General features: G+C 39.7%; 1 protein-coding gene across 5 annotated transcripts in view; it reads right to left on the reverse strand.

Annotated features, from left to right (window-relative positions):
- Positions 1 to 9048: 9048 nt before the first annotated feature.
- CEP152 (centrosomal protein 152) overlaps positions 9049 to 26771 on the reverse strand; it is a 44944-nt gene continuing 27221 nt past the window's right edge. For 3 of the 5 annotated variants that reach the window (XM_033166960.1, XM_033166959.1, XM_033166962.1), the window contains 14 exons: positions 26220 to 26350; positions 25512 to 25640; positions 25237 to 25372; positions 22835 to 23026; positions 22075 to 22338; positions 21397 to 21528; positions 19506 to 20159; positions 15356 to 15524; positions 13121 to 13291; positions 12424 to 12514; positions 12237 to 12337; positions 11810 to 11966; positions 10892 to 10995; positions 9049 to 10365 (listed from right to left, as the gene is read on the reverse strand). In XM_033166960.1, the coding sequence (XP_033022851.1) occupies positions 9413 to 10365; positions 10892 to 10995; positions 11810 to 11966; positions 12237 to 12337; positions 12424 to 12514; positions 13121 to 13291; positions 15356 to 15524; positions 19506 to 20159; positions 21397 to 21528; positions 22075 to 22338; positions 22835 to 23026; positions 25237 to 25372; positions 25512 to 25640; positions 26220 to 26350 (3384 nt within the window). In that variant the 3' untranslated portion in view covers positions 9049 to 9412. The remainder of the gene's footprint in view (positions 10366 to 10891; positions 10996 to 11809; positions 11967 to 12236; positions 12338 to 12423; positions 12515 to 13120; positions 13292 to 15355; positions 15525 to 19505; positions 20160 to 21396; positions 21529 to 22074; positions 22339 to 22834; positions 23027 to 25236; positions 25373 to 25511; positions 25641 to 26219; positions 26351 to 26771) is intronic. The other 2 variants (XM_033166961.1, XM_033166963.1) reach the window with 2 other exon arrangements.

Consider the following 26771-nt stretch of genomic DNA (forward strand, 5'->3'; position numbering starts at 1 on the left):
TGCTGGCACAAACCATTTCGCCTGCGGAGCAAGCATACTGTTAAATGACTTTAACTTAGCCCTACATGGGATACAACGCACTGCTTCTAAATTCAAGTCCACACGTCCAGCTTTGAGTCAGCAGGGCTGGCTACAAAGTCCTGCCCTGAGTGTACCACTTGGTAAATCACCGGGAAGTTGTCCAGTGGAAACCTTAATTAAGTGGAATGGAACTGCAGAAGAGCACTACATAGAAAAAAACACAGTGGAAACATTCAAATGGGCACAATGGAGAGTTTAAGCAGAATTGTTGGGAAATCTGCCTGGGGAAAGAAAAGAGGGGGGCAGGACACACACTTGTGTTCAATGAGACACACTCCCAAGTAAATCTGCACACTTAGGGTGTGTTTGTGTGGTGTACTTTAAAGGAGACTTCTAACATTTCTCATATCTGTGCCAGAACCTTCCTTCAGCTGCTGAAGAGTTATCCAACCTTAATTAGAATCGCATGATTTTTTTTATGTCTAGTGGGACAATTGTGATTATGTATTTAGCTGGTTCCTTACCTCATTGCTGCAGCAATGTGGATTACAATATATGAGATAATGCTGCAGACGTGTAGACCGCCCATCAATTAATATGGTGAACTATGCAACACCTCATCAATTTCTTTTGTACATTTAAAAAATAAAATAAAAAGAATGGTCATCTGTTTATATGCTGAAAGGGAATATTAAACTTTCATTGTTTTAAGTTATTGTGCAGCCATCATTTAGTATCTACAGCACAAAGCTTTACTTGTCTGCTCAGAAGTTAATCAGGGCTTATTCCTGGGTAACGTGGGTATAGGGTTGCAGCCTAGATCCTTTTCACCATTTAAAAAACAACCACCACCACCCAAGATTATATCAAACAAAAAGACAAACTCAGAAAATCTTTTCTGTCAAAGATGATAGTTGAGACAGCCATGGAATACAGGGTTTTTTTTGGGGGGTGAGGTGATTTCTTTGTAAAAGGCAGCTTCTCAAGGCTAGTCCTTATTTATGTATAGTTATATTTATATATAGGGACGCAGGTGGCGCTGTGGTTTAAACCACAGAGCCTAGGGCTTGCCAATCAGAAGGTCGGTGGTTCGAATCCCCGTGACGGGGTGAGCTCCCGTTGCTCAGTGCCTGCTCCTGCCAACCTAGCAGTTCGAAAGCACGTCACATTGCAAGTAGATAAATAGGTACTGCTCTGGCGGGAAGGTAAACGGTGTTTCTGTGCGCTGCTCTGGTTCACCAGAAGCGGCTTAATCATGCTGGCCACATGACCCGGAAGCTGTTTGCAGACAAATGCCGGCTCCCTCGGCCTATAGAGTGAGATGAGTGCCAGAATCTCAGAGTCGTTTGCGACTGGATCTAATGGTCAGGGGTCCCTTTACCACACACACACACACACACCATTTAAATAGCGATAAAAGGCTATCCAGCAACCAAGGTAACCAGTGGAAAAGATGGAATTGAACTAAAGAGAAGGGCTAACAGTTTGGCTTGTTTATTCCTGTATCTGAGGATTTACATAGTTGTTCTCGAAGCTACTAACATGAGTTTGGCCAAACTGCGGGAGGCAGTGGAGGATAGGCGTGCCTGGCCCATGGGGTCACGAAGAGTCGGACACGACTGAATGACTGAACAACAACAAGCTCAGTGGCAGAGCATCTGGTTTGCCTGCAGAAAGTCACAGGTTAACTGCCCAGCCTCTCCAAGTAGGGCTGGGAGACTTGCATCAGTCTGTATATGGATATTACTGAGTTGGTATGGCTCAGCATAAGGCAGCTTCTCATAATCAGATTTTCACCTCTGTTCTCAAAGCAGAGAGCAATATTAAAGGCAATATGCACATAATATTCTAGGAGGAAAGTGTAACAACAAGGCAGCAATGTCTCTTAACAGCAGGGAGAATGCACACCAAGCTTGGTTTCAGCCCAGCAATACTTTAAATCTGCTTTAGACCCACTTACCTGTCCCTCCTCCAGTTGGCGGTTCACCTCATTCTTTACCTGCTATGTAATGCACCTGAACTCTAGCTCATTACAGGGGTTAGCATGGGAGAAACTGTACTGACATTGTCTCTCCATCCAAGATTTTAAGGAAAGAATTTCCACATTAGACCTTACCTGCCAGGTGGGTGGTCATCAGACATGGCAGGTCATGATGGTAAGGCCTGAATAGGAAGTGGTCTTCTATCAGGGCAGATCACCCACCCTGCCAACACAGCACTCTCCTGTAATCTGGCAAGCAGTGGCTCTCTGTTAAATCTATTGTCTTTCCAGCACCTGCTGAAGACCTTCCTCTCTCAACAAGCCTTCTAAGTGGAGACATTTATCACAGCTGGTAGCTGTACTGAACTTGAATTGATTTGCTGTGTGTGTTGTTACAGTTTTAACTTGTGTTATAAAATGATAAGATAGCTTTATAATATGCAAATGCTTTTGCTGGTTTTTTATATTTATTTATTAAAAATATTATAATACCACTATATCATAAAAACTTCCAAGTGGTTTACAATATCTGTATTCAATAAAACCACTTAAAAATTAAAATAAGAAACCATAAGCTATTATGGAACTGCGTTTTCTTAACTGCCTGTCTAAGCTTGGTAGCATAGGGATGTTTTTGACAGGTGTTTCAAGTTTAAAACAGAAGGCACCTGCTGCAGAAGGTAGATGATGTGAACCTCAAGCTAGTACAGATATTCCCTAATGCAGGAATGGCCAAACCTGGCCCTGCAGCTGTTTTGGGACTACAATTCCCATCATCCCTGACCACTGGTCCTGTTAGCTAGGGATTATGGTAGTTTTAGTCCCAAAACAGCCTAATGGCAGCGTGTGGGGCGTCCGTGGGGGTGCATGTGTATGCATATCGCAACCCTGTTTCAATAGAAGTCTAAAATGAAATAAGTTCAAATCTCAAGTCTACACTAATCTTAGTCACTGTTATGAGTTTATGACTAAGGCAAGGTATTGTTAACTAATCCTATTGTGAAGGAAAAGGCTCCATCTGCACTATACACATAAAGCTGTATCATACCACTTTAAATCTCCGTGGCTTCCCGCAAACAATCCAGAGAACTGTAGTATCTGAAGGGTGCTGGCGGTTCTTAGGAGACACCCATTTCCCTCTCAGAGCGTCAGTTTCCAGAGTGGGTTATCAATCAACCCCTCTTCCCAGGGAACTCTGAAACTTGTAACCACCATGGGGGTGGGGGCAAGAAAATAAGACTTCTTCACACAGCAGCACTGGCTCCAGTCAAATTCTGAGCCCTCTGCGGTGATTTTCAGAAGTTAAAACAAAAAGTCAGTAGAGCCAGCCCTGGATCTTCTTCATCCTGTGTGGTACGGCCCTAAGCTTAATAAGATCAGGCGTTTGAAGCTAGGTTACCCCACATTAAATCCAAAAATCTATCTGCTGTCCCACAAAGCTAATCCCAATAAGCCCATTTATACTGGAGACTTCTAGGCAAGGAGCATGTACTTCCTCTATTATGTAAAGCATTTTTAGTCTGCTTCCACTGCGTGTTTGCTGTTACTAATTTTCATAGAAGCAGTCATGTGGCAGCAAAAGTGAAAACTGAGGCAACTCGAAAAGACTAGCAATTTTTTATGTGCCTTAAGACTCACTGCTTTTGCTGTGAGTGGCATTTTCTGGAAAGACAAGCAATTACCCCCACAAATTTCGATTTCTCCGAGTTCAAAATCTGATCATTTTGAATAATCTAGATAATTCAGATTTCCTTTCCTCAGTTACCACCGCATGATCATACACAAAATTAATGTTTGTATTCTAAGTCAACCATTTAAAATTTGCACTGGCATACACAAATCAGTGTGCCCATATCTTTCAGAGCAAGACAACTGTTAAGTTTGTACCATACCTTGGGATAAATTGCTTGTTGCTGGGTTGGTGCACTGAGCAATCTGGAATTCTTCTTTTCCCCCAATGGAAGTACAAATAAAATGTGGGTCAGCCAAGTTGGAGCTATGAACTCGGGAGTTCCTTCGGTTTCAATCTTGCAAAACCCCTTGATGATTGGAGGAGCGGCAGCTGCAGAATCAAAGCTCACATTCCTTAAAACATGTCAGTTGTGGGAATAGGCGTTGCTGTCTCTCTCCCCTGCCCCAATCAGTCCCCTGCTAATGAGATGTTTCAGTTCAAAGGGAGTGTCTCACTGATGCAGCTTAAGTAATATCCATGGTCTCGGAGGATAGGAATTACAATGGACCCACCTCGCTCTGGGAACAGCTCTCGTTCACGTCCACCCCATTCCATGCACGTGAATTTTTTTTTGGTGAATTGTACAGTACTGCTCCAGTTCTATAGGTCATGTGTAATACAGCTGACGAACAATTTTTGTCAACACATATCGTTTCAAAACACATTCCTGTGGAGGACAACTTCATAGGCTATGGACACCCCCCAACCTCCACGTGTCCTAGGTGGCATTTTTTTTTTTTTTTGCAGTGCCAATAGTTGATGTAAACCTTCATTTACAACCTGGTGTGGACTGATCACATGGAGTTTTTTTTTTCCATTCTAGTAGTTACAATTAAAAAAGAGTTCTGGGGCAGAGACTCTCCATGGTGCACACCACTTTCAAATGTTATCACCTCCAATATGAATGGTCAGGTTCCATTTTATGTGCCTTCCAAACCAATCCACAGCTTTGGATGTTGTGCTTCAGCTGCAAGAGCTTTGCCTATTACACATCAATATATTATAATTTAAGGTCTGTATAGTTAAAGCTATGGTTTTCCCAGTAGTGATGTATGGTAGTGAGAGCTGGACCATAAAGACTGATTGGTGAAGAATTGATGCTTTTGAATTATGGTGCTGGAGGAGACTCTTGAGAGTCCCATGGATTGCAAGAAGATCAAACCTATCCATTCTGAAGGAAATCAGCCCTGAGTGCTCACTGGAAGGACAGATCCTGAAGCTGAGGCTCCAATACTTTGGCCACCTCATGAGAAGAGAAGACTCCCTGGCAAAGACCCTGATGTTGGGAAAGATGGAGGGCACAAGAAGGGGACGACAGAGGACGAGATGGTTGGACAGTGTTCTCGAAGCTACCAACATGAGTCTGACCAAACTGTGGGAGGCAGTGGAAGACAGGAGTGCCTAGTGTGCTCTGGTCCATGGGGTCACGAAGTGTTGGACACGACTGAACAACAATATTATAATTTGGCATGGAAGAGGATTACAGCAACCAGCACTTGAAATATGCAATGGGAAACATACCCTGCCACAATATTGGTCTAACTATACTCAGCGGTACACCTAATCAGGTTCTTTCCCCTACCACCTCCATGCTGGATTTTTATGTTAGAATACTGCGTGGGGGTAGGAAGAGAAAGGGCCTTGAATATGATCAATTAGGGCAGAAATGAGGAACCTGCAGCCCTCCAGATTCCTGGACTTCAACTTCCATGATTCTTGACTACTGGACTCCAATTCCCATCAGCCCCTACCAGCATGTCCAATTGTAAAAGATTATGGGAGTTGGGAGTCCAGAAACATCTGGAGGGCTACAGGTTACCCATCTCTGAATGAGGCTGAGAAAGGGCCCCTCTCACCCACTGAGACTTCCAATTACTTCTGAACACTCTTAATTAAGGCTGCAGTCCTACACACACACACACACACACACACACACACACACACACACACACTTCTGAATAAGTGTTAAGTCTTCTGTAGCTTGGAAGAGCAGATTTACTGTGTTCCTCATGAGGCTGCAGCAAACCAGAGCACCTGCTCTACTCCCACTCAACTTCTATGTGGTTCATGAAAAGAACCATGCAATAACAGAAAAGGTGGCAAATGGCCAGAGGCTGCAGCTTCTCAACATGGGACAAAAACACTCAACCATAAAAGAAGAATTAAAGCTAAGAAGAACAGATCTAGTTAGAAGACAGCCACCTTAAAACTTTTATCAATTAACTGCCCTTACATTTAATCTCCCTATTACATAACATGTGAGGGACTAGAAACACATTTTATTTTTAAAACTAACAGAAGTTGAGGGAGGAACTGCAGCTGGTATTCAACTAAGTTCTACTTGGAGGAGCGCCTCTCAAATAATGGACCAAACTTATGCTCATTAGTTTCAATAAATCCACTATGAGTAAAACTTACATGAATACCACCATCCTACATAAAAAAAAATCCTTCCAGTAGCTACTGGAAGGAATTTTTTTTATTTTTTATTTTGTTTTGACTATGGCAGACCAACACAGCTACCTACCTGTAACCATCCTACATGTTCAACAGTGAAGAGTCAGGCAAAGTGGTGATGGAGAAAGGCACATTTGTAGGAGAAATTGATTACTGATTAATTTCTATAGTGCTTAATATTAAAATAACTCTAAGCAGTATACAAAAAAATGAACACACAACTTAAACAAAATTTTACCAAAAATATAGTTACATATACATAAGTTACATTAATACAAAATTACTAATCTATATAAATCAATATTATTTCATCTTCCTTCTGACACACCCTCTCTCAGGTTGGGGGTGCTGTTTACCCCTTCGCCCACCTGCTTCTTTGTCTCTGCAGCCCTTCCCCACTTCCAGCCGTTTTTCTTCAGGTGAACCAGCAAAATGTTTGTGGAGCATGGTCACAGATTCCACTAACTGAGTGGGTAAAGAATTCATGCCCAGAATGCGAACAATACACCTGATTAGCTATAACCACTAGACGCATCTAATGCTTCGCTCCACAGACTGATTTTCCTGCACAAAAGGTACCACAGAGAAAACAGCTTTTATGCTGTCACATGTATATCAGTTTTACGCGGTGATCTCTTTACACAAGGCTCTTTGCATCAATTCTTGATTCTCAAGAGTAAAGCTATGAAAAAGGAAACCAAAATTTGGTATCACTGAAAAGGGTAGATTTTAGACTCAACGAAGTAAACAAACAGCATTAGTAGTATTCGATGGTGCATATGTGTTGATATATGCTAGTTCTCATCTTAAGGCCCCTTTAAATGTACCCTCAACTCTAGTAACTCCCATACTGCTCTAAATCCATGCCAAGTAAGAATCAGTAATGGTGGGACCCAAAACCAAATCAGGCCCCTCTGATTTGGTTGCCAGCCCACAACAGGAGTGGCGGCATTGATGATGGCACTTACTGGGAAGCCATCCATCTTCTCTAAATGACTCTGGTAAAGTAGTTGCTGAGTGGGGTTGTAAAGGCTTCAGCCAATATCAATTCCAACAGTGTGCCTAGAGCATCACGCAAGAGAGAAACCTTTGCCAGAGGAATCACGTGACCCAGACTGCTGTGGGAGCACCGTATCAATTGGGCAAGGGCAACAGCTAAAAGGAAGGCTTTCTTGGGTATAGGGACAACAGTAAGGAAGGAGTTCAGTTGAAGACATCATCAGAAGGTTGTGGGTTACAGCGAAGTCTTTCCAACAGTAATGGTGGCTTCCTCCACAAAAATGGAAGCTGCAGCTAAAGGACAATACTTTTGCATAGCCACGAGGTATGGAAAGAAGCTTGAGGAAAGGCAACACAATTTACAGAAACACAAATAAGAATGCACAAGGGTGAGATGGAGCTTGGCCACTTTATGCTGGGAATCTTGCATGTGTCATCATTATTCATTTACAAACTTTATATCTTGCACCACATAAATTTATGTTCTCATGGCAGCTCTGGAATGCCAGTACCTTTCTGGGAGGGTTACAAAGTGCTGTGATTACCTATAAAAGGGCTAAATGATATAAAGAACAACCTCCTCCCATACCATTTGTGCCTTCTCCCTAGTATCTGATGGCGAGGCCCTTCTCAGACTCGATACTGTTCCTAAACTAGCTACGAGGCATAAGAGGACCTCCTCTGTTTTCACACCCTAGTTGCCGAACTCCCCTTTCCTGGGGGTTTATTTGGCCCCCTTGCTCTCTATTTTCTACAGTTAGGGCAAGCTTTATTTAGGTTGGCGTCTAACTGAAGATATAAGTTTGTGTGTCTGACTCTGTTGCATTTTTATGGTTTTTAATGTATTGTTCTACACTGAATTGTTTTTATTAATACAGGAAGCTGCATTGAGCACTGTTTATAATGGAAAGGCAGGATGCAGATTTTCTTTAAAAACAGATATAAAAAAGGAGTGGCAAATTGCTTGCAGGCATGTCATGCTCTGTAATGTACCTGATGGAAAGGGGCATTTTTTTTGGGGGGGGGGTTTATTTTGTAGGCAAATGTTTCCTATATACAGAGTCCATAAAGACACACCTTTTCTCTCACAACAGCAAAGGGGCTGTGGAAAAGTCAGATGGAGCTGCAGACACACGTGATGTGATGGATGGTGCCCCCAGATTATTTCCTTTTCCTGCAGCATTCAAATTTTGAAATTGGTTATGTGCCATCACTTACTTGCACTGTTTAAACATTTTCAGGAATTACGGTATGTCTCAAAGAATGCACACAAGAATCCACTAGGTGGAAGCAGAGTGCCATTAAACCATGGATATTTTTTTTAAAAAAACCTCACACATTTTAATAAAAATGAAACAATTCATTCCAGTAGCACCTTAGAGACCAACTAAGTTTGTTCTTGGTATGAGCTTTCATGTGCATGCACACTTCTTCAGATACACTGATACACATTTTAGTTTAACTGAACAAACTGTATTTACACCTGTTAGTGGCTTTAGTAGCATCAAACGATTGAGAGAGAACTGCAGTTAGTTTTTTTTTTAAAGAAACACTGATGAAATAATGACAGCATTGCTGTGAATGTCTTTCCTCTTACTGGAGAAATCAAACATACACCTGTAATAACCAGATGCCACTAATTTCTACAGGTACATCTGTACCATTTGAACATTTGAAAGGAAATGTTTAAGATTCCATGTCCTGGCATTTCACACGTACAAGGCATGGTCTGAAAGTGCATAAAACATAGTTAACTTTGCTGAAGCGAGGTGGGTTTGGAATTCTTATGTCTGCCAGCTCTCTGGAGAAAAGGGTGATGAATGTACTAAATAAATGAAAGGTACCCCCAACTTTGAATAAAGTTCTATGACAATTGTGCATACGGATCACAAAGTGTCAGTTTTATTGCCATATAAGTTAAAAAACGTTTGCACCGTACTGCACACAAATTTTGAGGTATAAAAATAATTTCATATGCAAAACGCAACACACACACACACACACAGAGGCAATCTATACACAGTCTAAGACAGATAGCTAAGACATATCCCAAACCTGCATAAATATTTATGATCGGTCTGTTCATGTAACAGTCGAAAAGGGAAAATTAAGAATTGGAAAAAAAACACTCACAAGACTGTCACAACAGGCTTCCTCCACAGCTTTCATTTAAATATTTTTAAGTATCTCTTTTGTGAGACTGTCCAGAGAGTCCATGATGCTTAATCAAAGTTGATTTGTGGGCTGTCAAAGCCACTATCTTGTTGAAAAGCCAAAACATCTTGTGTCTGTTTCCTTAAATTCAGAAGGCTATAGCTTTTTCCAGCTGTTGAACACATTGCACCACTCAGATAGGGATCAGCAGGGCTTAATTTGCTCACATTCAAAGATGGTATACAGCTAGGATTCATGGCCAGATGGCCTTCATTGCAGCCCATGTCTTGGCTCTTTGCAACACCTATCTTGTCTTTGTGGCCACCAGGTTGTAGACAAAAACCAGAACTATCTTCCTTGGAGTGGGATTCTCCTGGTGCACTGGAATGTGCTTTCTGAAGAGGATACAGAGACACATCACCGCTATCAATGTGTAAAGTCTCATTGACCAAGCTCCAATCAGAAGAGCATCCTTCATCCCGTTCTGGAGTTTCCTGAATGTCAAAGACTTGAGTTTTTTTAGAAGTTGACTTCTGATGCCTAGAAGACTGAGTGCATCCAAGTTCTGTAACAACAGGTCTTTCATTTAAGTTCTTAAATCTTACACAAACTGCTCTGGAGTCAGAGCTATCTCCTGTTCTGCTAGTTGGATGAATGTTTTGGAGCTTTGCTTGAGAAACCCGTGAGGAACAATTCTGGAACGTAGCATCACTGACTGCATAGCACTGACCTTTGACTGTGTTTTCGCCTTCGTTGAATGCCACCACCGATGCAGCACCAAGTGATGTATCATCCAGCTGTTTAAAAGCTCTCCCACCAACTTCGGTATGGGAATTTGCAATCGAGTGGGTTTCAGCATCAAGCTGCTGTCGTAAGCTGCAAGGTATACGTTTCTGGGTAGTGGGGTTACTGGGTTTTTTGACAGGAACTTGGTTTTCTACTAGGGTTGGTGAGGGTTGTTGCATGTAATTTCTTTGAGGTTTCTCAACCTCAGAGAGCAGCTTGGAATTTTGTGGCTGGGCTGCAGAAGGTGCAATGGAAAGTAAAAAGAAATTAAAGCCAAGCATGTAATTTTTTTGGATGATTTTTTTTTAAAACCAACAACAGTGTATTATAGAGACCTCCAACAACTCGTGCATCACTATGGGGGGTGGGTATTTGTCTCCCCTGACAGACTCTTTTTGCTTGGCCTCGACACATCTCAGACTATCCCCTTCCCCAATCAACTGATTTTGCTGTTGCTGCCAATAATGGCTTCTGATCTGATTTCATTTTGATGTAAACTCTGACCCATCGGTCAATATTTATTACTTAATGTCGAAGATGTTCTACATCTTATTAAGTTTTTACAGCTGTATCCTAAAAAATCAATAAACACACAAATATTTTTAAAAGAATTCCTTCAATAAATTTAAAGAGCTTCACATATATGGAAGGCCCACCTGAAGGTACTATAAGCCACACAAGCAAACATCATCTTCCCTCACTACATAAGCAAATGTTATGTATAAAAAAACAGGAGATAGGCATTCTTCATGTTACTGTACCTGAGTGGGTAACTTTGCTCTGGGATGCGTTACGAACAGGTGTTTCTAATATGTTAGCCATTGTAGCAAGTTTGCCAGCAGCACATATTATTTTCTTCTCAGGCCTGCGGGAAAACCAGTAAGAGGTCTTAAAAGTCCACCCTTTCCTGGACTAATCTGATTGACAACTGTTTTAGAGTAGCAAATTACAAGGGCCATTCCAGCCATCTGAAGTTAGGACAAAAAGAGAAAGAGTGAGGCTTTAAGCACTTCAATTAATATATATACATATATAAGTAATATAAACTAGTCATGCTGAAGGTTTGGCTTCTCAAAAGATTCCCTTGTAGCTTCAAAGTTTGAATGATTTAGGGATATCTGCATAATTCTTCACCATTGTATAAAATAATTATACGGCAGGATGGGATTTCTCAGAGATGATAACAGAGCCCATGAACTGGGATCTGTCCAAGTGCAGGCTAGAAGAGCAGCTATTGCCTCTCTCAATCAATGAGCTGAAAAGCAGAAAGCAGAGGATTTCTCATGCAGAGCAAGCAAGATAGTGACCTTGGTAAATTCCACATGTGCTTTGAGCAACCTATTTCTGCTTGGCAGCATTTTCTGGTTGGAGTGTATTGCCACTGATAATACCATTATTGATAAGCAAGATTAAAAATACAGTATTTTTCCATGTATAAAATGATATTTTTTCCTTAGAACTAATAGGCAAAAATTGTGGGTCGTCTTATACATGGATAGCAGAGGGGGGGGATATATAGTGGTCAGGGTTGAAGCTGAGGCCAAGCGGGTGCAGGCAAGAGGAAAGGAAGAGAAAGTCCTGCTAAATGAGCACAAGCAGACTCACTCAGTGTTGGATATCAAGCACAAGTCTATGAAAAATGTTGTGTTTTCTCAACTAATACAATTAGAAAACCTCACCCATCATGCTTTCCATCATCAATCAAAAGCTGCTGAAGGCAAATGAGGTAATATTTGCGCATTTTCCGGGCTGTCTCTTGACGTTCTCTTAAAACTTCTGCTTTAATAATTTCTGCAGCTCTCTCTTTACTTTCATGTATGTAACGAAGCATGTCACCTATAAACAGCATGGTATAAATTAAAATAAAGAACGTATGCTCCAGAGATACACAGCTGGAGTTTCAGAAGTGAATATTCAACAATACAAACAAAAGATCAATGTTTATGAAACACCGTAACAGGACATATCGTGCAGAAAAGACAGGGGATCATAGGACCCACGCTGCAGCCAAATCTCACTGGTAATTTGCCTCAGTCACTGTGTTGCAAAGCATGCAAATGGTGGGAACTAGTTACTGAACTACTAGGAACTTCTTTTAACACTTACTCTTAATTTTGCCTACTGCTTTAATATACTGAAAACGCATTTCTTCCAAGGCTTTTCCATCACAGGAACAAGGGGCTGAGACACTCCCCTCTGACGATGATCTATAAGCACACAAAAACACAGTACACAAACTGAGTATGAAGTTTCAGACACCCATAAATAGTTCACTCTTTTTTTTCTTAACTACCTTGGGGGACCATTGGCCAATTTCAAATCATCAAGTTTGTTCTTCATTGTGGAGTTTTCTTCCATTAATGCCTCTACAATTTTTTCATTTTCTAAAAGTACAGAACAAAAATATTACAAATTGTTAATTTAACTGCGTATCTAAATAGGAATCAGTGTGGAATTTTTCTGTTATCTTAACTTGGCACCATTGCCAGAATTCTATATAGAACTGAGACCCTATAGAAACATGCAGCCCAGGCATTTCAAATTTATGTTAAATACAACCATTAGTATACTATAGAAGGAACATGCAGTGTGAACGCGAGGGAAGAAGATTTGAACGCTTCACTCTAAAAAGACACTGTAACACTATCAACTTGTGTCTTCTCTTTCATAGTTTTATATCTTATTAAATTTGGATTGTGGCACCCGAGAAAGGACCTCATCTACCAGGGAATGTACACTTCTATGAAAATGACTCCAGTGGATTGCAACTCCTATTGTACCCAGTGTTGGCTGGAGATGGTATAGTCCAGTGATGGCCAAACTTGGCCCTCCAGCTGTTTTGGGACTGCAATTCCCATCATCCCTGACCACTGGTCCTGTTAGCTAGGGATGATGGGAGTTGTAGTCCAAAAAACATCTGGACGGCAAAGTTTGGCCATCACTGGTATAGTCCGATAATCATTCTACCTTGACAAATAAGAACGACAAACCTTGGAACTGCTCTGACTTTGCTCTGACTGCAAGCTGGAGGTGCTTGCAAGCTTTATCAAGTTTCTTTTTCAAATCCTGACATTCCTTTTCCTTTCTTTCCAGCTGCTGGCGACAGTGCTCACAACAAATGTCTTCTCGGGACAAGGGATCTCTTTTCCTACATTTCAAATCTGCAATTAATCAACCCAAAAAGTTAAGAAAACTAGAAAACATGGATTGGTAGTCATTGTATTTGAGGCAAGAAACTACTGTTTTTTGTATCTTTTTCTGGAACCTCTGTGTGGTTACAACAGGTTTCTAGCACCTATATATCTTACTTAATTCAAGGAAATCAGCTAATAGACCAACCAGAGTCACGTTTATTCTATGCTTCCTAGCTACTTGGGAGTCTTGCTATGTGGAATTTATGGCCCTGCAGATGTTGTAGAAGTGCAACTTCCATCATCCCTGGCCACTGGCCATGTTGGCTGGGGCTGATTAGAACTGGGATCCAACAACATCTGGAGGAGCATAGGTTCCCCATTCCTGACCTTGTTGAAGGAAAAATGATTTTTTGACATTTACTGTGAAGGTTCTTTCTGTTCCAAGGTGAATGAAGTATCTAATAGACAGAGAACACTTCACCAATCTTTCAGTTAAGCCAAGTCACTTAAAGATTCCTCCCTACTTCTGTTCCATGGAGAGGATATCAAAGGTACCTTAGCTGAGGAGATGAAAACTTCTGAAAGAAAGGAGGAAAAGAAAAGGGATAGGGCGGTAAAACTAGAATTTGGTAAAAAGATAAAAGAAGTAATATTGGAAGTGTTTTGATATAGCTACTTAATGCATTTCTACAGAACAAGCATGTATCTTGAGACCTATGTTTCCACATTTGGGCACCAAATTTTGCATGATGGTTCCTGAGATTAAGGAACAGTTTTTAAATTTATGTTCGGATACAATTAGGTGCCATTTTGAATCAAGATAGCTGAATAAACCTTTCAAAATAGTAGTGATTTTAACCACTGATTTCAAAGCTGCACTGATTTCCCCCGCCCCTTAGAATTCTCAAGCAATACCACATAGGAGGCTGCTAGTTCTTTTTAAATCATCATCATCATCTGTTCTGTTCTGTTCTGTTCTGTTCAGCAGAATTGTTGCAAATTAATCCACAGATGGTATATAACTAAAATGGTGATAAATAAAATAAATTTCATAACATTCATGCACACAAGCGTTGGAAATGTCGGGGGAAATTATCATACACGATAGGGAATAGAAAGCGTTAAGTTTTTTTAAAAAAAATAATTAAGAACAAAAAATCAGGGGTTTGCTTTTTTAAAAGAGTATGAAATTTTACTAAATGCTATGTTGTTGGCGGGGGGGACATTCACGGATTTTGGCTCTCTTTTTGCTGATCCTTGATTCCTATTTTGTAAATAAGAAGAATTAAGAACTCCCTTTCAGAAAAAAATAAAATAGGGGATCAGGAATTTCTTCTAAAAAGCGGCCTCCACTGATACAATAATGTCTAGTATGGTGAACATGGTAGGCAATTTCCACATGACAGCTTTGAAGAAAGCAAAAGATGTAGCTGTTGTCCTACAGGAGTGTGTTCTCATGCTGTGTGGTTTAGGTAAGAGCCACAGAAATGCAGGCTTTAAGCCATTTGGCTTTGGAAGTGCTAGAAGCCCTTTCCCCCTGAAATCTGGGATGAAAAGAGACAAACCATGAGTCAGGCTATCTAAATGTCTTTGTCCGCTTGTTGTAGATTTTGAGAACCTATCAACTTCTGCCAAATCCTCTCAGAGGGTGAGAGGGAGAAGAATCATGGTTCCTATGAAACATGGAATACATCTTTGGTTTGAAAGCCTGGTTTGTGCATGGAATACTCCTGTCTCTGGAAAGCAGAGGTAACGCTTAGGATTTGCCTGATGCCATCAGAGAGGGAAATAGAGCAGGCATAGGCAACCTTCGGCCCTCCAGATGTTTTGGACTGCAATTCCCATCATCCCTGACTACTGGTCCTGTTAGCTAGGGATCATGGGAGTTGTAGGCCAAAACATCTGGAGGGCCGAAGGTTGCCTATGCCTGAAATAGAGGGAAGGGCAACAGCAGGTGGCTGTCAGTATTACAGTATTTGTACAATGCTGTTTATATCCAGTTATATCCAATTCCTACTAAAAATTGTTATTTTACAAAGAAACAAACCAATATCAAGATTAAAGCAAGGCGGAAGGAAATAATATCAATACCCATTTCAGATTCCTGCAAAGGTGTCTGCTTCCTTAACATCCTTTGTAGTTCTACTTGCTGTCCAACGTTGTACATGGAAGGTCTTGCTTTGTCTCCTGTCTCTCCTTCACTGCTGTGTAAGCAGGAGTCCCCTGGTTCTTTGAAATTATAGTCCAGAACCTCATGTTTCTGCAAGGGATATGATGAATTCAAGTTCCAAATGAGAGCCACTAATATCAATTTCTATTTAGGCATACAAAGTATTTTACAATTCTCTATCTTCACAAGCCTGTAAAAGACTAGGGTAAAGTTAGTGGTCAAGACCAACTAACATGCTCCATGGCTATGCAGGAATGTGGACCTAACTTTCTAAGGGATAGACCATGAAGTATCTATTGCACCACACTGTTTAAAAGAAGCATATTATATTCATTCAAAGATTGGGCAATATTCTTAGACACAGCTTAAATGCTCTTCAGCTTTAAAAACATTTCTAGCAAGAAAAGAAACCCTTTGTGGAGTTTTTATATCTGTCTTTATATAGACCAGTGATGGCGAAGCTTGGCCCTCCAGCTGTTTTGGGAGTACAATTCCCATCATCCCTGACCACTGGTCCTGTTAGCTAGGGATGATGGGTAGGGTAGTCCCAAAACAGCTGGAGGGCCAAGTTTGTCCATCACTGATATAGACAGATTTATATTTATGTATATGCAAGGAGATAGAACTTGTTTGCCAGGCTTCACCGCAACTAATGAAAGAAAACAGTCCAAACATTGTATCACTACTACAGAACAGAGTAGGCTCTTCATACTGACACAGTTCAACAATTCTTAATTTTCACAGTATTTTGAAGAATCCCTCACCTTGCAGAGAGGAGAAAGACTAACAGCTAAATACAAAGTCATGGCTGTCACAAGAATCGGAATAATGCAGAGGGAAATGTGATCAAAGGTGACCCTCTCTTGAATCCTCTCTGTAATTATGCACTGAAAAAGCCCCCCACGTTCGTCATCTCTATAAAAATTCTTGGTGCTCCATTCTCTCTCTCTCCCCCCCCCCTTTTTATTTTAAAGCTGATATTCTGTTCTTCATGGCTTTGCCAAATACTATCTGATCATCATTGATCAGGGAACAGATGGAATGAGGTTTTACTGTGAGGGACTATAGTAAAGTATAATCCACATCCCCACACCAGAATAAAGCATTAACTGCCACCACTGCGTTTCTTCCCCAAAGAAAAAGGAGCAGCACAGGTTTAATTTGAGATTACATTCAAATGTAACAGCATTGGTGGAATCATCCTAGCAACAACAAAAGAGGTTTGGAATGCAATGACAGTGTGTGGAATTCAGTGACATCAGGCAAATCAATACAACTCTACAGAATGGCTCAATCAAGCCTTTAACTTCTGTCTTTCCACCAGTGCTTATGTTATTCATTATTCAACCACTCTTAAACTGTGTGAAACTTTTCTGTCTCTGGGGAAAATGATGGGAAATCGGATGAAAAGTGTATCTCTGTATAAAATCTATTTAAAGTTCTTGTTGTGAGTCCAATGGCAGATGTAGTACTCACTTTATATTTTCATTAGATGGAAAGAGAACAATAATAATCCCTTTTTTGTTATGTCTTTCTGTATCATGGTGCTTTTCAAAACAGGGTATAAGACCTGGAGGTCTTTAAGCAGAGGCTTGACAGCAATCTGTCAGGAATGCTTTGGTGGTGTTTCCTGCTTGGCAGGGGGTTGGACTGGATGGCCCTTGTGGTCTCTTCCAACTCTATGATTCTATGCTTCTATGACCTTATTTGGTAGACCACTCAATGTGGGCCAGCAAGCATGTTTAAGGTCAGTTTCAGTGTGGCTACAATGTCCAAAAACTCCAGAGACACTCCACCCCAAAGTAGCTCCTTCAACTTCCTTATTGAACACTTCTGCAGTACTCTGAAAACTTCTGCAGTACTCTGAAAACTTTGTTAAAGCCTTCACATAGCTTTGCTGTGAAAGAGAGACAATCTCTTCTGGGCGCAGCTGGGAGCCAGTTATAGGAAGACTGAACTACTTGCCTATAACTTTCCTGATGGATAAATACAATCTATTCAGGGAGCAGCCAAGAGAGCAAATGATGGAAAGCAGGCCAGAGTAGCAACTTAAAATCAACCACCATCACCACCTATTTAATGTAAACACGAATTCAATAATGAATAATGGGTAGAATTTTATAAGGAATTTATGATGCAGTTGCTCTTTTCATTAAATGGGGGTGTTAAATGAATTTAACAATGAATAAGAAGAGGAAGGGGGTGGGGATGCTCATTAAATTCACTTATCCAATTCACTAAGGAATAAGACAGCAATTTATGCTTGGTTATAAGGACTTGCCACAAACAGCATGCATAATTAAAAATACAAAAAGCAATTAAATCTAATGCGTGCAATGGAAAAATAATTCGAAAGTGCTTCCTCAATAAAGATCAACAAATTGGTAACAACTGAATAAAACTGTTATTCAAATGGGGTGAATAATTAATGTGAGGGTCCCCTATGTAGTGCCCATGGGCACCACAGTACCCCAAGACACCAAAACCCCGTGGTGCCCCCCCCAGGGTCCTTGTCCTTCCCATTTTTGCAAAACTGATGGGGGCTGGGGAGGAATTACCATTTTTTCTTGCCTTCTTTGTCTGTGCTTTATTTGTCTGAAGTGTGTGTTGTTTTTCTCCCTAGTGAAATGGTTGTTTTGTGGTTGGGACCACCTGAATTAGTTCATCAATGAGCTCACCAATTAAGGACAGGAAAGTGAGAGTGGCCAACTGTATGTCTGCATCTGGCGGGTGGTGTGGTGTACCTGGCATCTAGATATGTGCCGGAGAAGTGCTCTGCTGTACGTGTGGCAAGTGTGTATACATGCACACCAATGACATACAGTGTCCACACTAGCATGCAGCTCTCAGAGGTGGCCAAGCCTCCATGAGGCCATAGGCATTTCCAAAAGCTGGGGTTGCCAAGGTGGGAAATGGGTTTAGTCTCCACACCAAACAGTACTCCTGAAGGAATCCTTTACTTTGTCTTTAATGGAGCAAATCACAACCATTCAGTTGCTCTGAGAACCAAACTTGCCACCCACAACTGAGCATTTTGTGTCCCATTCCGTGGTCCACAGGGTGGTGGGTTAGGATACAAATGTGTCTTGAGTGAAAAGATGCACTTCAAGCCCCTAAGAGTCTCTACAGGTTTACCCCTCCATACACACATATACCCCACTCATCATAAAATTAGGCTTTTTACAAGTGTTGATATAAATGGTGAAGGGTGAAATATCTAATTTGTAAAGCCCAGTTAAATCTGATGTCTTCCTGTTTTAGGAGGAAGGTACAGAAACATGCCATATTCTGAACATACCTGTCCTTGTAGTTTATTGTGGGTTGAAGATCTTGTATCATTATATAATGCATTAAGAGAGCAATACTTGTGACAAATTTTAGGGAGTGATGTGAATAGGTTTGGCCATGAGTCAATCATTCATCTACTAGATGGACAAAATAAATACACAACTGTGAAGACAGTAATGAGAGGGTTTTCTAGGAGAGAATTCTGTATCCTACGAGGGAAATCCAAAATTTTAAGTATGTTTTTGGTTTTTTAAATTTGTTTTACTTTTTTCAGATTTGAAGATTTATTTTCTTTCAACCCATTTTTCTAAAATGCAGTATTAAAATGGAATGCTTTTAACAAGAGAAACATTTTTTTTTCCTTTTTAAAGGGGCAAGCAATAAACTACGAGAGAAATTCAACACTTTTTGCTTATGGTGTTTATGTTAAAGTTTATCTGAGTCTGAATTAAACTTCCATTGCTTATCTTGTGTTACTTTCATTCTGTGAAACCTGTTTTGTAATAGTGTGATGACTAAATACAAATAAACAAATTCAGTGAAGTCTGGCAAGGCTACACTTGCACAAATCTATTTTATCTTCCTTTACATGTATAGTTAACAGATTCTATATTATCTACATTTCCACATCAATTGGTCCTCATCCATTCTCCCCCCAACTCTGAAAAAATACATGGCTCCATATTTTTCTTAAAGTTGTCCATAATCAGAGTATGAAAGCCCAAATGTAGCTTGTTTTTAAATGAAACCCCACGTTTTCAATTCAAGTTGCATAAATGTTACCTCATTCCATTCTTGCTTGGCTTTTTCCAGAATGGCACTGACAGTGGCTCTATATGCTTTCTGCAAACAATATGTCAGTTTCTCTTTGAATTGGTAATTGATCTGAATGGTAGGAGCAGCAGTCCACTTAAGTTGCTGAGCAAACTCTTCGCTTGAACATTTGACCAAATTCTTGTGCAGGTCATCTAAGAGGAGTTCCACCTGAACCAGAATCCTTTCTTCATACTGTCGAATTTCACTTTGGAATCTCTTGGCTTCTCCGGCTGCCCATTCTTGTTGCTTTCTGCCCAGACACATATTCAGTTCTGCCTCTTTTTGATCTAGAAGTTCTTTCTTCTGCTTTGCAAAGTCTTCTTTTGCTTTTGCAAGGACCTCATTGATTTTATTCCTGTGGTCATATAAAAAAGAGTGATAATCTTTTTCATTTTGGTCTTGAATCCTCAGAAGCTCCTCTTGCTTTTCCTTGTTCCACTGAGTCCGAGATTTTGCCACTTCTGCTTTAATAATGGCAGGGATTTCTTCTTTTTTGAGTTCTAGTTCCCTTTTAAGGGAAAATATCTTATCTTCAAGTTCTTTGGTCCTTACTCTAGCTATATCAGTGTTCTCATGTTCCTTCTTCCACTTTTCTTCAGCAGCTGAAAGAGCCAGTGACACCTAAAGAATGCAACACATGATGGCCCATCAGCGATATCCTGACAAATTTATCTAAAGGTTCTAAAGGAGTTCTAAAGGTTACAGGTGGCTTGGTGCAGGCAGAACCCTGCCTTGTGTCCTAATGATGGCTAGGAACTCAAGAGTGCACACAAGCTTGTATGCTCCTCTTTTTCGCCCTCATTCAGTTCTGGTAACTATTGCTCTGCACTGGCATGCTCCCTAACCATAGTTAAGTGTCAAAACAAAGCTATGGTTAGAGGTAGAACTATGATTAGTGTTTTAATATAGGTGCAGGCACAATGCACGCCCATCTCTGATACTGAAGGAGCAGCAGATTGAGTGGTCCTCCAGATTACACAGACATCATTAGATTGGACCAGTCAAAATGAACTCATTTGAGAATACCAGCACTTGTACCAGTGGCACTCAAGCTTGAATTCAGTATAATTAAATAATCTAAGCAGAACTTGCACTGGATTATTATTTTTTTTAAACTAGATTTGGAAAAGAAAAAATAATAATTTAGAAAACTTCATCAGCTGTACTAACAAATTTATCACATCTCTTTTTGAAAGCAGAATGGAACATTGGTCACTTACCATGAATGGACCTCCAAGGTTGGCATAGGGATATATCTATGAGATTGGTTCTGTCTCATGATTCACCTATGGCATGGACATATGCTAAGCTAGAAGCAGAAAGACAGTTTTGGTGCCCAAAGGTCACTGCCCTCAATTTGACAGTTAAGTAAGAAATCCTTATGCACTACTTCTTCTTTGTTGTTCTTTTCTGTGGGCAGCATGCCAAAACAGTGGGGAGAAACTGAAGAGTGTATAAAGAAGGCTTGCTTTTTGTTTTAAGGTAAATGGAGGGGAAAGAGACAAAGGAGGGAGATTTAAAGTAAACAGAGGGAAACTAGGATGACAAAAAAGCAAGGAGAAACCTGAGCATCAAAATAGGAGAGAGAAGAAACCATGTCTACTTTAAGTGATGGCAAGAACTGAACTGAAGTGAGGGAGGAGCTTAAGGGAGGGAGCTCTAGCAAAACAAAATCTATCACAACATTCCCTCAAGCAAAGCATAAAACACAACTAATAGAGAACACTGGTCTACTGAAGCTGAGCAGTAAACATACATTTCTGATCAAGTGGGCTCAAATCTGCAACTTTTCCAGTTTGAACCTACTGTGAAAAATAAGCCAAGTTTTGCCAATCACAAGCAACTCATTCTCCACTACCTGTTTCGCAGTGCTGATTTCATATTCCTTCTCCCATTTTCCCCTGGCTACCTTCAGGTGAACTTTGTATTCCTCAAGCTCAGTCAGTTCTTGCAGCCACCTGACACGAGCTTTTGTCAGAGCCTGTTCCACCTACAAATGGGTAAGTGCAGCGTCAGTCCATGTTCAACTAATCACAGAATGAAGAGAAAGGACTTCAGGTACAAATTTGTCTGTGCAGATGCATAAACTCACTGAAATCAATGAGATAAAGTAGCCCAACTGTGCCCAGGATTAAAGCAACAGATACTTGACCCTTTTCCCATGAAAAATGTGGTTGGTTTCAATACAAGCCAACTTCAAAATCAGGAGAGAGAACCAGAAGATGGGAGAATGCAAGCCTGAGGCTTCACTCAGACTCAATCTAGATCAATCTGATTGTTTAGTGTTAGGGTCTAATTTGCACATTAAAAGCTAGACAACCAGCTATCATATAAAGGTTTTGAACTCTGAGATTCATCTTAAGAACGTGCTTAAGCATACATGATTTAGAACTGCTTATTAATCAGTGCCTATTTTACACTGATTCAACTCTAGCGTGGCAATATTAAGAAAATGTGTATTATGATAACTATAATTTTTCTTACAAATGTTTTGACCATATTTGGGGCAAAGCAGTATGTTGTGTTTGCTTGTTACCTGACTAGCAATGCTCTCATGATGCCTTGCTTCACAATCTCTCAGGGCCTTTTCCTTTTCTTGCAGTGCCTCCTGAATTAGTAGTGTCTGTTTTTCAACTGCTTCGGCAATCATTTGGTCCAATGATTCATCTGTGATGGTTAACAACTCTGTTTGGCCGCAATAATCATTGAGTTCCACTGCAGGCCTCTTTGCTTCTTCTAAAGCTTGATGTAGTCTATGCTGCCACTCTTTTTCAACTTCCTGAATAGCTCTGTCTTTGATCTACATGGAACAAATGAGGTGGGGTTTTTAGGGCACACTAAGAAACATCTAAATCAACTATCAAACATAAAAGCTAAATTTCATACTGTCAATATCCAAAAGAATCAAAGTGAAATCAAGGCTTAGGTTCCCCCCCCCCTTTCATTAGAAGCAGAAAGAACAGCACCTCGCCTTCAAAAATATTCACTTGCCACGTGTGAAATGATTAAGCCAATGTTTTCGGAGAGCAAATGTAACAGCAGAAGCAGAGTGTGTAAGATCCCTGATCACTTAAAAAAAATAAGCTGGAAATGAACACACAAATGAACACAAGAAAAGGATGTTGCCACCCACCTACAATAAAGAAGCAAATCTATTTTAGCACTATGCTTTAAAATGCATAGAACAAATGGCAACCTTCTTCAAGAGCCGAAGACTTCAGAAAGAATTATTCAGTGTCTGCATAAATAGCATGCCAGAAGCAGTTCACTGTATATTAGTACAAACCCCAGCACACCTCTTTCTGTTCTCTCTCCCAGAGGTTCTTGACTATCGTCACTTCATTTTCAATGTGCTGCTTCACGTCAGATTCTTTTTCTTTCAGCCATTGGCTCTTAGCTGTTACAATGGAATTCCTGTGTTCTTCCTCTAGTTCAGCCCTCAGCCTGTTCAAAGACTCTTCTTTTTCCTCCAACAACTGTTTCTTGAGCTAGGCAAAATTTAACAAGAGTGCTAAATAACTTTTTAATGTTTGTTTGTTTGTTGAAGTCTTTTTATTAAAGATTTCTTGATTTACAAAAGTTGAGTGCTAAATAACTTTTTGACAAAAACAATAGTTTCAGAGCTAGATATTTGTAATGGTTTATCAGCTTCTCGGCAAATAACGAAAGTATTAAAGCTGTTGTAACAGACACCACACCTGCTAGAATTAAAAAAGCTTTTTTCTTAATACTATAGCTGGTGTGATCTTACTACTATTTATGTGGTTATGTTACTCTAGCATTTCTTACTCAAGGGGTTTCTCTTAGGCTGCAGTCCTATACACACTTTTGTGGGAGGAAGTTTCACACAGTGGGACTACTTCCAAGTAAACATGCATAGGATTATGTTGTTACTTAAAACAGTTCCCTGCATTCTTCCCTGCCAGTTCTTATATCTAAAACTTTCTCATTGCAAGCAATTCTCTCTTCCTTCAAATCCCTCTTCAAAACCAACCTTTCCCATCGAGTTTTGGGCATAACCTTATGCCCAACAAAATTTAAACATAGGTATATTTGCTTGTTTTCATCTTATGTTATTGTAGCCTGTCTGCAGGGTGGACAAAAATCCATGATTTACATATATATATATATAAATTTGATTTGTTTGATTCAAATCAGATTTATAAAATAAAATGTTTTTGGAAAAATCTTTCTAAACATAGTTTTCTATTTAAGTTATATTATAGTCCAAAGGCTATTCATCAGGAAATAAGGATTTGTTTTAAGTTTTTCATGTGTGCTAAAACTCAGTCTAAGTTTGTTTTTTGTTTTTTTAAATTGTTTAACCACATCAGTTAACAAACATGGATACATATGCTATAATGTTATTGTTTTAGTTAAATAAATTGTTATTAAGAAAATGATTCTTTTTCTCCTTCCAATAAAGTACAGCAGAAAACTTGTCCAAATATAAAGTTAACTTATTAAACCTCACAATAATTTTATAATTACCTGTCTATGTATTTCTAATAGTATAACCAAATCAGTAATTTTTGATATAACTGTAAAAACTACACTGAAAATTTATTATTCCAAAAATGAAACCTTCATCTGCTTGTAAATATGCAAGAATGAGTCTTTCTGTAAAAAAATGATTTAAATCAAGTCTTACTGAATAGTGATTTAAATCAATTTTATCTAAATCAAATCCACCCTGCCTGTCTTCCTGCCCTTAACTTGTTAACCCTGCCTTTAGTTTTTTCTGTTGTTGACTCACCACTGTCAAAGTTTGTAAGCACTTTGGAACTGTTTGAAATGTGTACACACTTTTATTATTCTACAAAGAAATGGTCAGTGATAGTGCTTTGGAATAAAATACTACCATAAAGCAAGATCACAAATCAAAATGCCTTTATAAACAACTTCAATATGAAAGTAGGATGAAGGCCAAAAAAAAAATCCATTCACTGCTACAACAAAATCCATCTTTCATATTTACATTTCTGATGGAGAAGAGCATTTCAGATACAAAATAAAGCCAAAAGCTATGGAACCAGAGTTTCTGCCAGAGTCAGAAATCAGCCACTAAACACGATTGATATACAAAGATTAAATGTGAGTAAGGGGCTAAGCAATCCTAAGCATATAACATTTGTAATGGAAAAGAGAAATAAAACTATTTAACTTAGGGTTTCTATTTGGTCCACAAATGAGCCTTTAGTCCTCATTATATATTTTAAGGGTTGCATCCTGCAAGCACCCAACACATAACTTGGTAACATGTTCACACAATCATTATATGTATGCAAAACTCTAACATCTTTAAAACTGGAAAGCACTTCTTAAAGTGAGTGAAATGTAGCTCACCTCAAGAAGTGCTTTCTAACTTTAAACTTTAATTAATATGCTACCATATTTAGACAGATGCAGATATAATGTCACAGTAAATGCCAACAGGAGAAAGATATGGGTGATTCATGCTTGAGGAGGAAGGGACAGGTGGGAAAGAGTACAAGATCCTATGGCCTATCTTCCATGGTTTAATTATGCTTAAGGAGCAGCCAGTGTCTGTTCTGCACCAATTCAGGCATTCCCAAACATTTTACTTAACACAAATTGCTAACAGAATTTGCCTTTTTTCAGGAACCAAATCTGGTATAGTTGCTATGCAATCATCATCTCTGGGGTAATTTTGTTTTAGGATTATTTCTGCTTCTACCTTCTCTTCCTTCAGTTGCTGCTTTTGTTCAAATTCTGCCTTCAGAGTAGCCTCCTGCTCATCTCTCTCTCTGCAGACAGTGATGTAACATTCCTTCACTGATAGCATCTCTTTGTTCAACTCATCAATGACAGCCCTGGAAACACATACAAGAAGTTCCATTTTAATATATAATTTAAAAAAAACAACAACCCAGTTCTCTTCTAATAAAACAGTGTGTCTGAAAGTGAAACAGTCTGGGCAGTCTAACTTAGCAGGGCAAAAACAAATCTCACTTCAACTGTGTAATCTTCATTTCATAATCATAGGTGAGTTTTTCTCTCTCTGCAGCATGCCTTTCTTCAAGCTCTTCACAAAGCTTTTTCTTCATGTTCTCATAATGTTGCTGATAGGTTCTTTCACATCTGGGGATAGGAGACAGGAAGAGGAAAAAGCCTAAGAAATGATTTTTTACACACATACAAAAAGAGCAAAACAAACAAGCCCTGCAACCCATCAAGCATATCTATGCATACACACACAGAGAGAGAGAGAGAGAGAGAGAGAGAGAGAGCAATTTCTGGGGTGGTTAAAGCTCAGGGGGTAAGAATCAACTCTCCTCTCCCCAAGTGTGACCTCAACTATGTCTGCAGTGTCAAAATCAGGCTTCAAGGAAGTCTTCCACTGGCTACAGTAGTAGGATTCTTTCAAGCTTAGTTACATGTCACAATTAGACTTGAAAAAGCATTCTCCTAGCTCTAACAGAAAGTTATTTTCAAAGCTGCATGTCTGGAGATAGGAGTGATCTTCCTGGTGGTTGAAGCTGGAGATAGAAAGCTAACCCCCACCTCCTTGGCTACTATTAGTACGGACAAGTCTTAATAAATATAGAATCCGAGCCAACCCATTTTCTACCTCTTTATCTCCTAAACAGAGAAAATAAAAAAGGAACATTTATAGGCACATGCAGGACATCATGTTAGCTCCCCACTCCCCCACATTACCTGTCAAGGGCTTCTTGCTTATCCCGATCAGACTCCTGAATCATCTGTCTCATTTGACTACATAGCTCCTGATTTGTATTTTTCAGTTTTTCTTGGTTTTCTATTAATTCCCGAAAACGTGCATTAAGGCTCTGTCCAAACAAAAAATAAGATAGGAATAATGATAAAAGTAAAGCTCAATTTAAATTTGAATAATGCTCACATCTTATTACCGTGTCCTGCCTTTACAGAGAAACATTTTATGGGTAACACAGCCAAAAGTGGCATCCCTGTGTAAAGTTCTTTTCTCTCCCAAAACAGGTATGAACATATGTGTTCTAACACTATGTGCATCTTTCCTTTTGCCAGTGGCAGCCAATGATGTGGGGTAGAAAACATATACTGCAGTGACATCACAAAGTAATGTAACAATGGGTGCCAATCTGAACTTTGACTATGGTTTATTTCTGTTGATCTAGCATCAGTGCAGTTGGCATAAATTTATATAAAAAGGGGTCTCAACAATGAATAGTTCTTATCTTAAATGTGACCAGGAAGGCATCAATAAATATT

This window comes from Lacerta agilis, chromosome 13, assembly GCF_009819535.1.
Source record: "Lacerta agilis isolate rLacAgi1 chromosome 13, rLacAgi1.pri, whole genome shotgun sequence".
In the NCBI taxonomy this organism is placed as follows: domain Eukaryota; kingdom Metazoa; phylum Chordata; class Lepidosauria; order Squamata; family Lacertidae; genus Lacerta; species Lacerta agilis.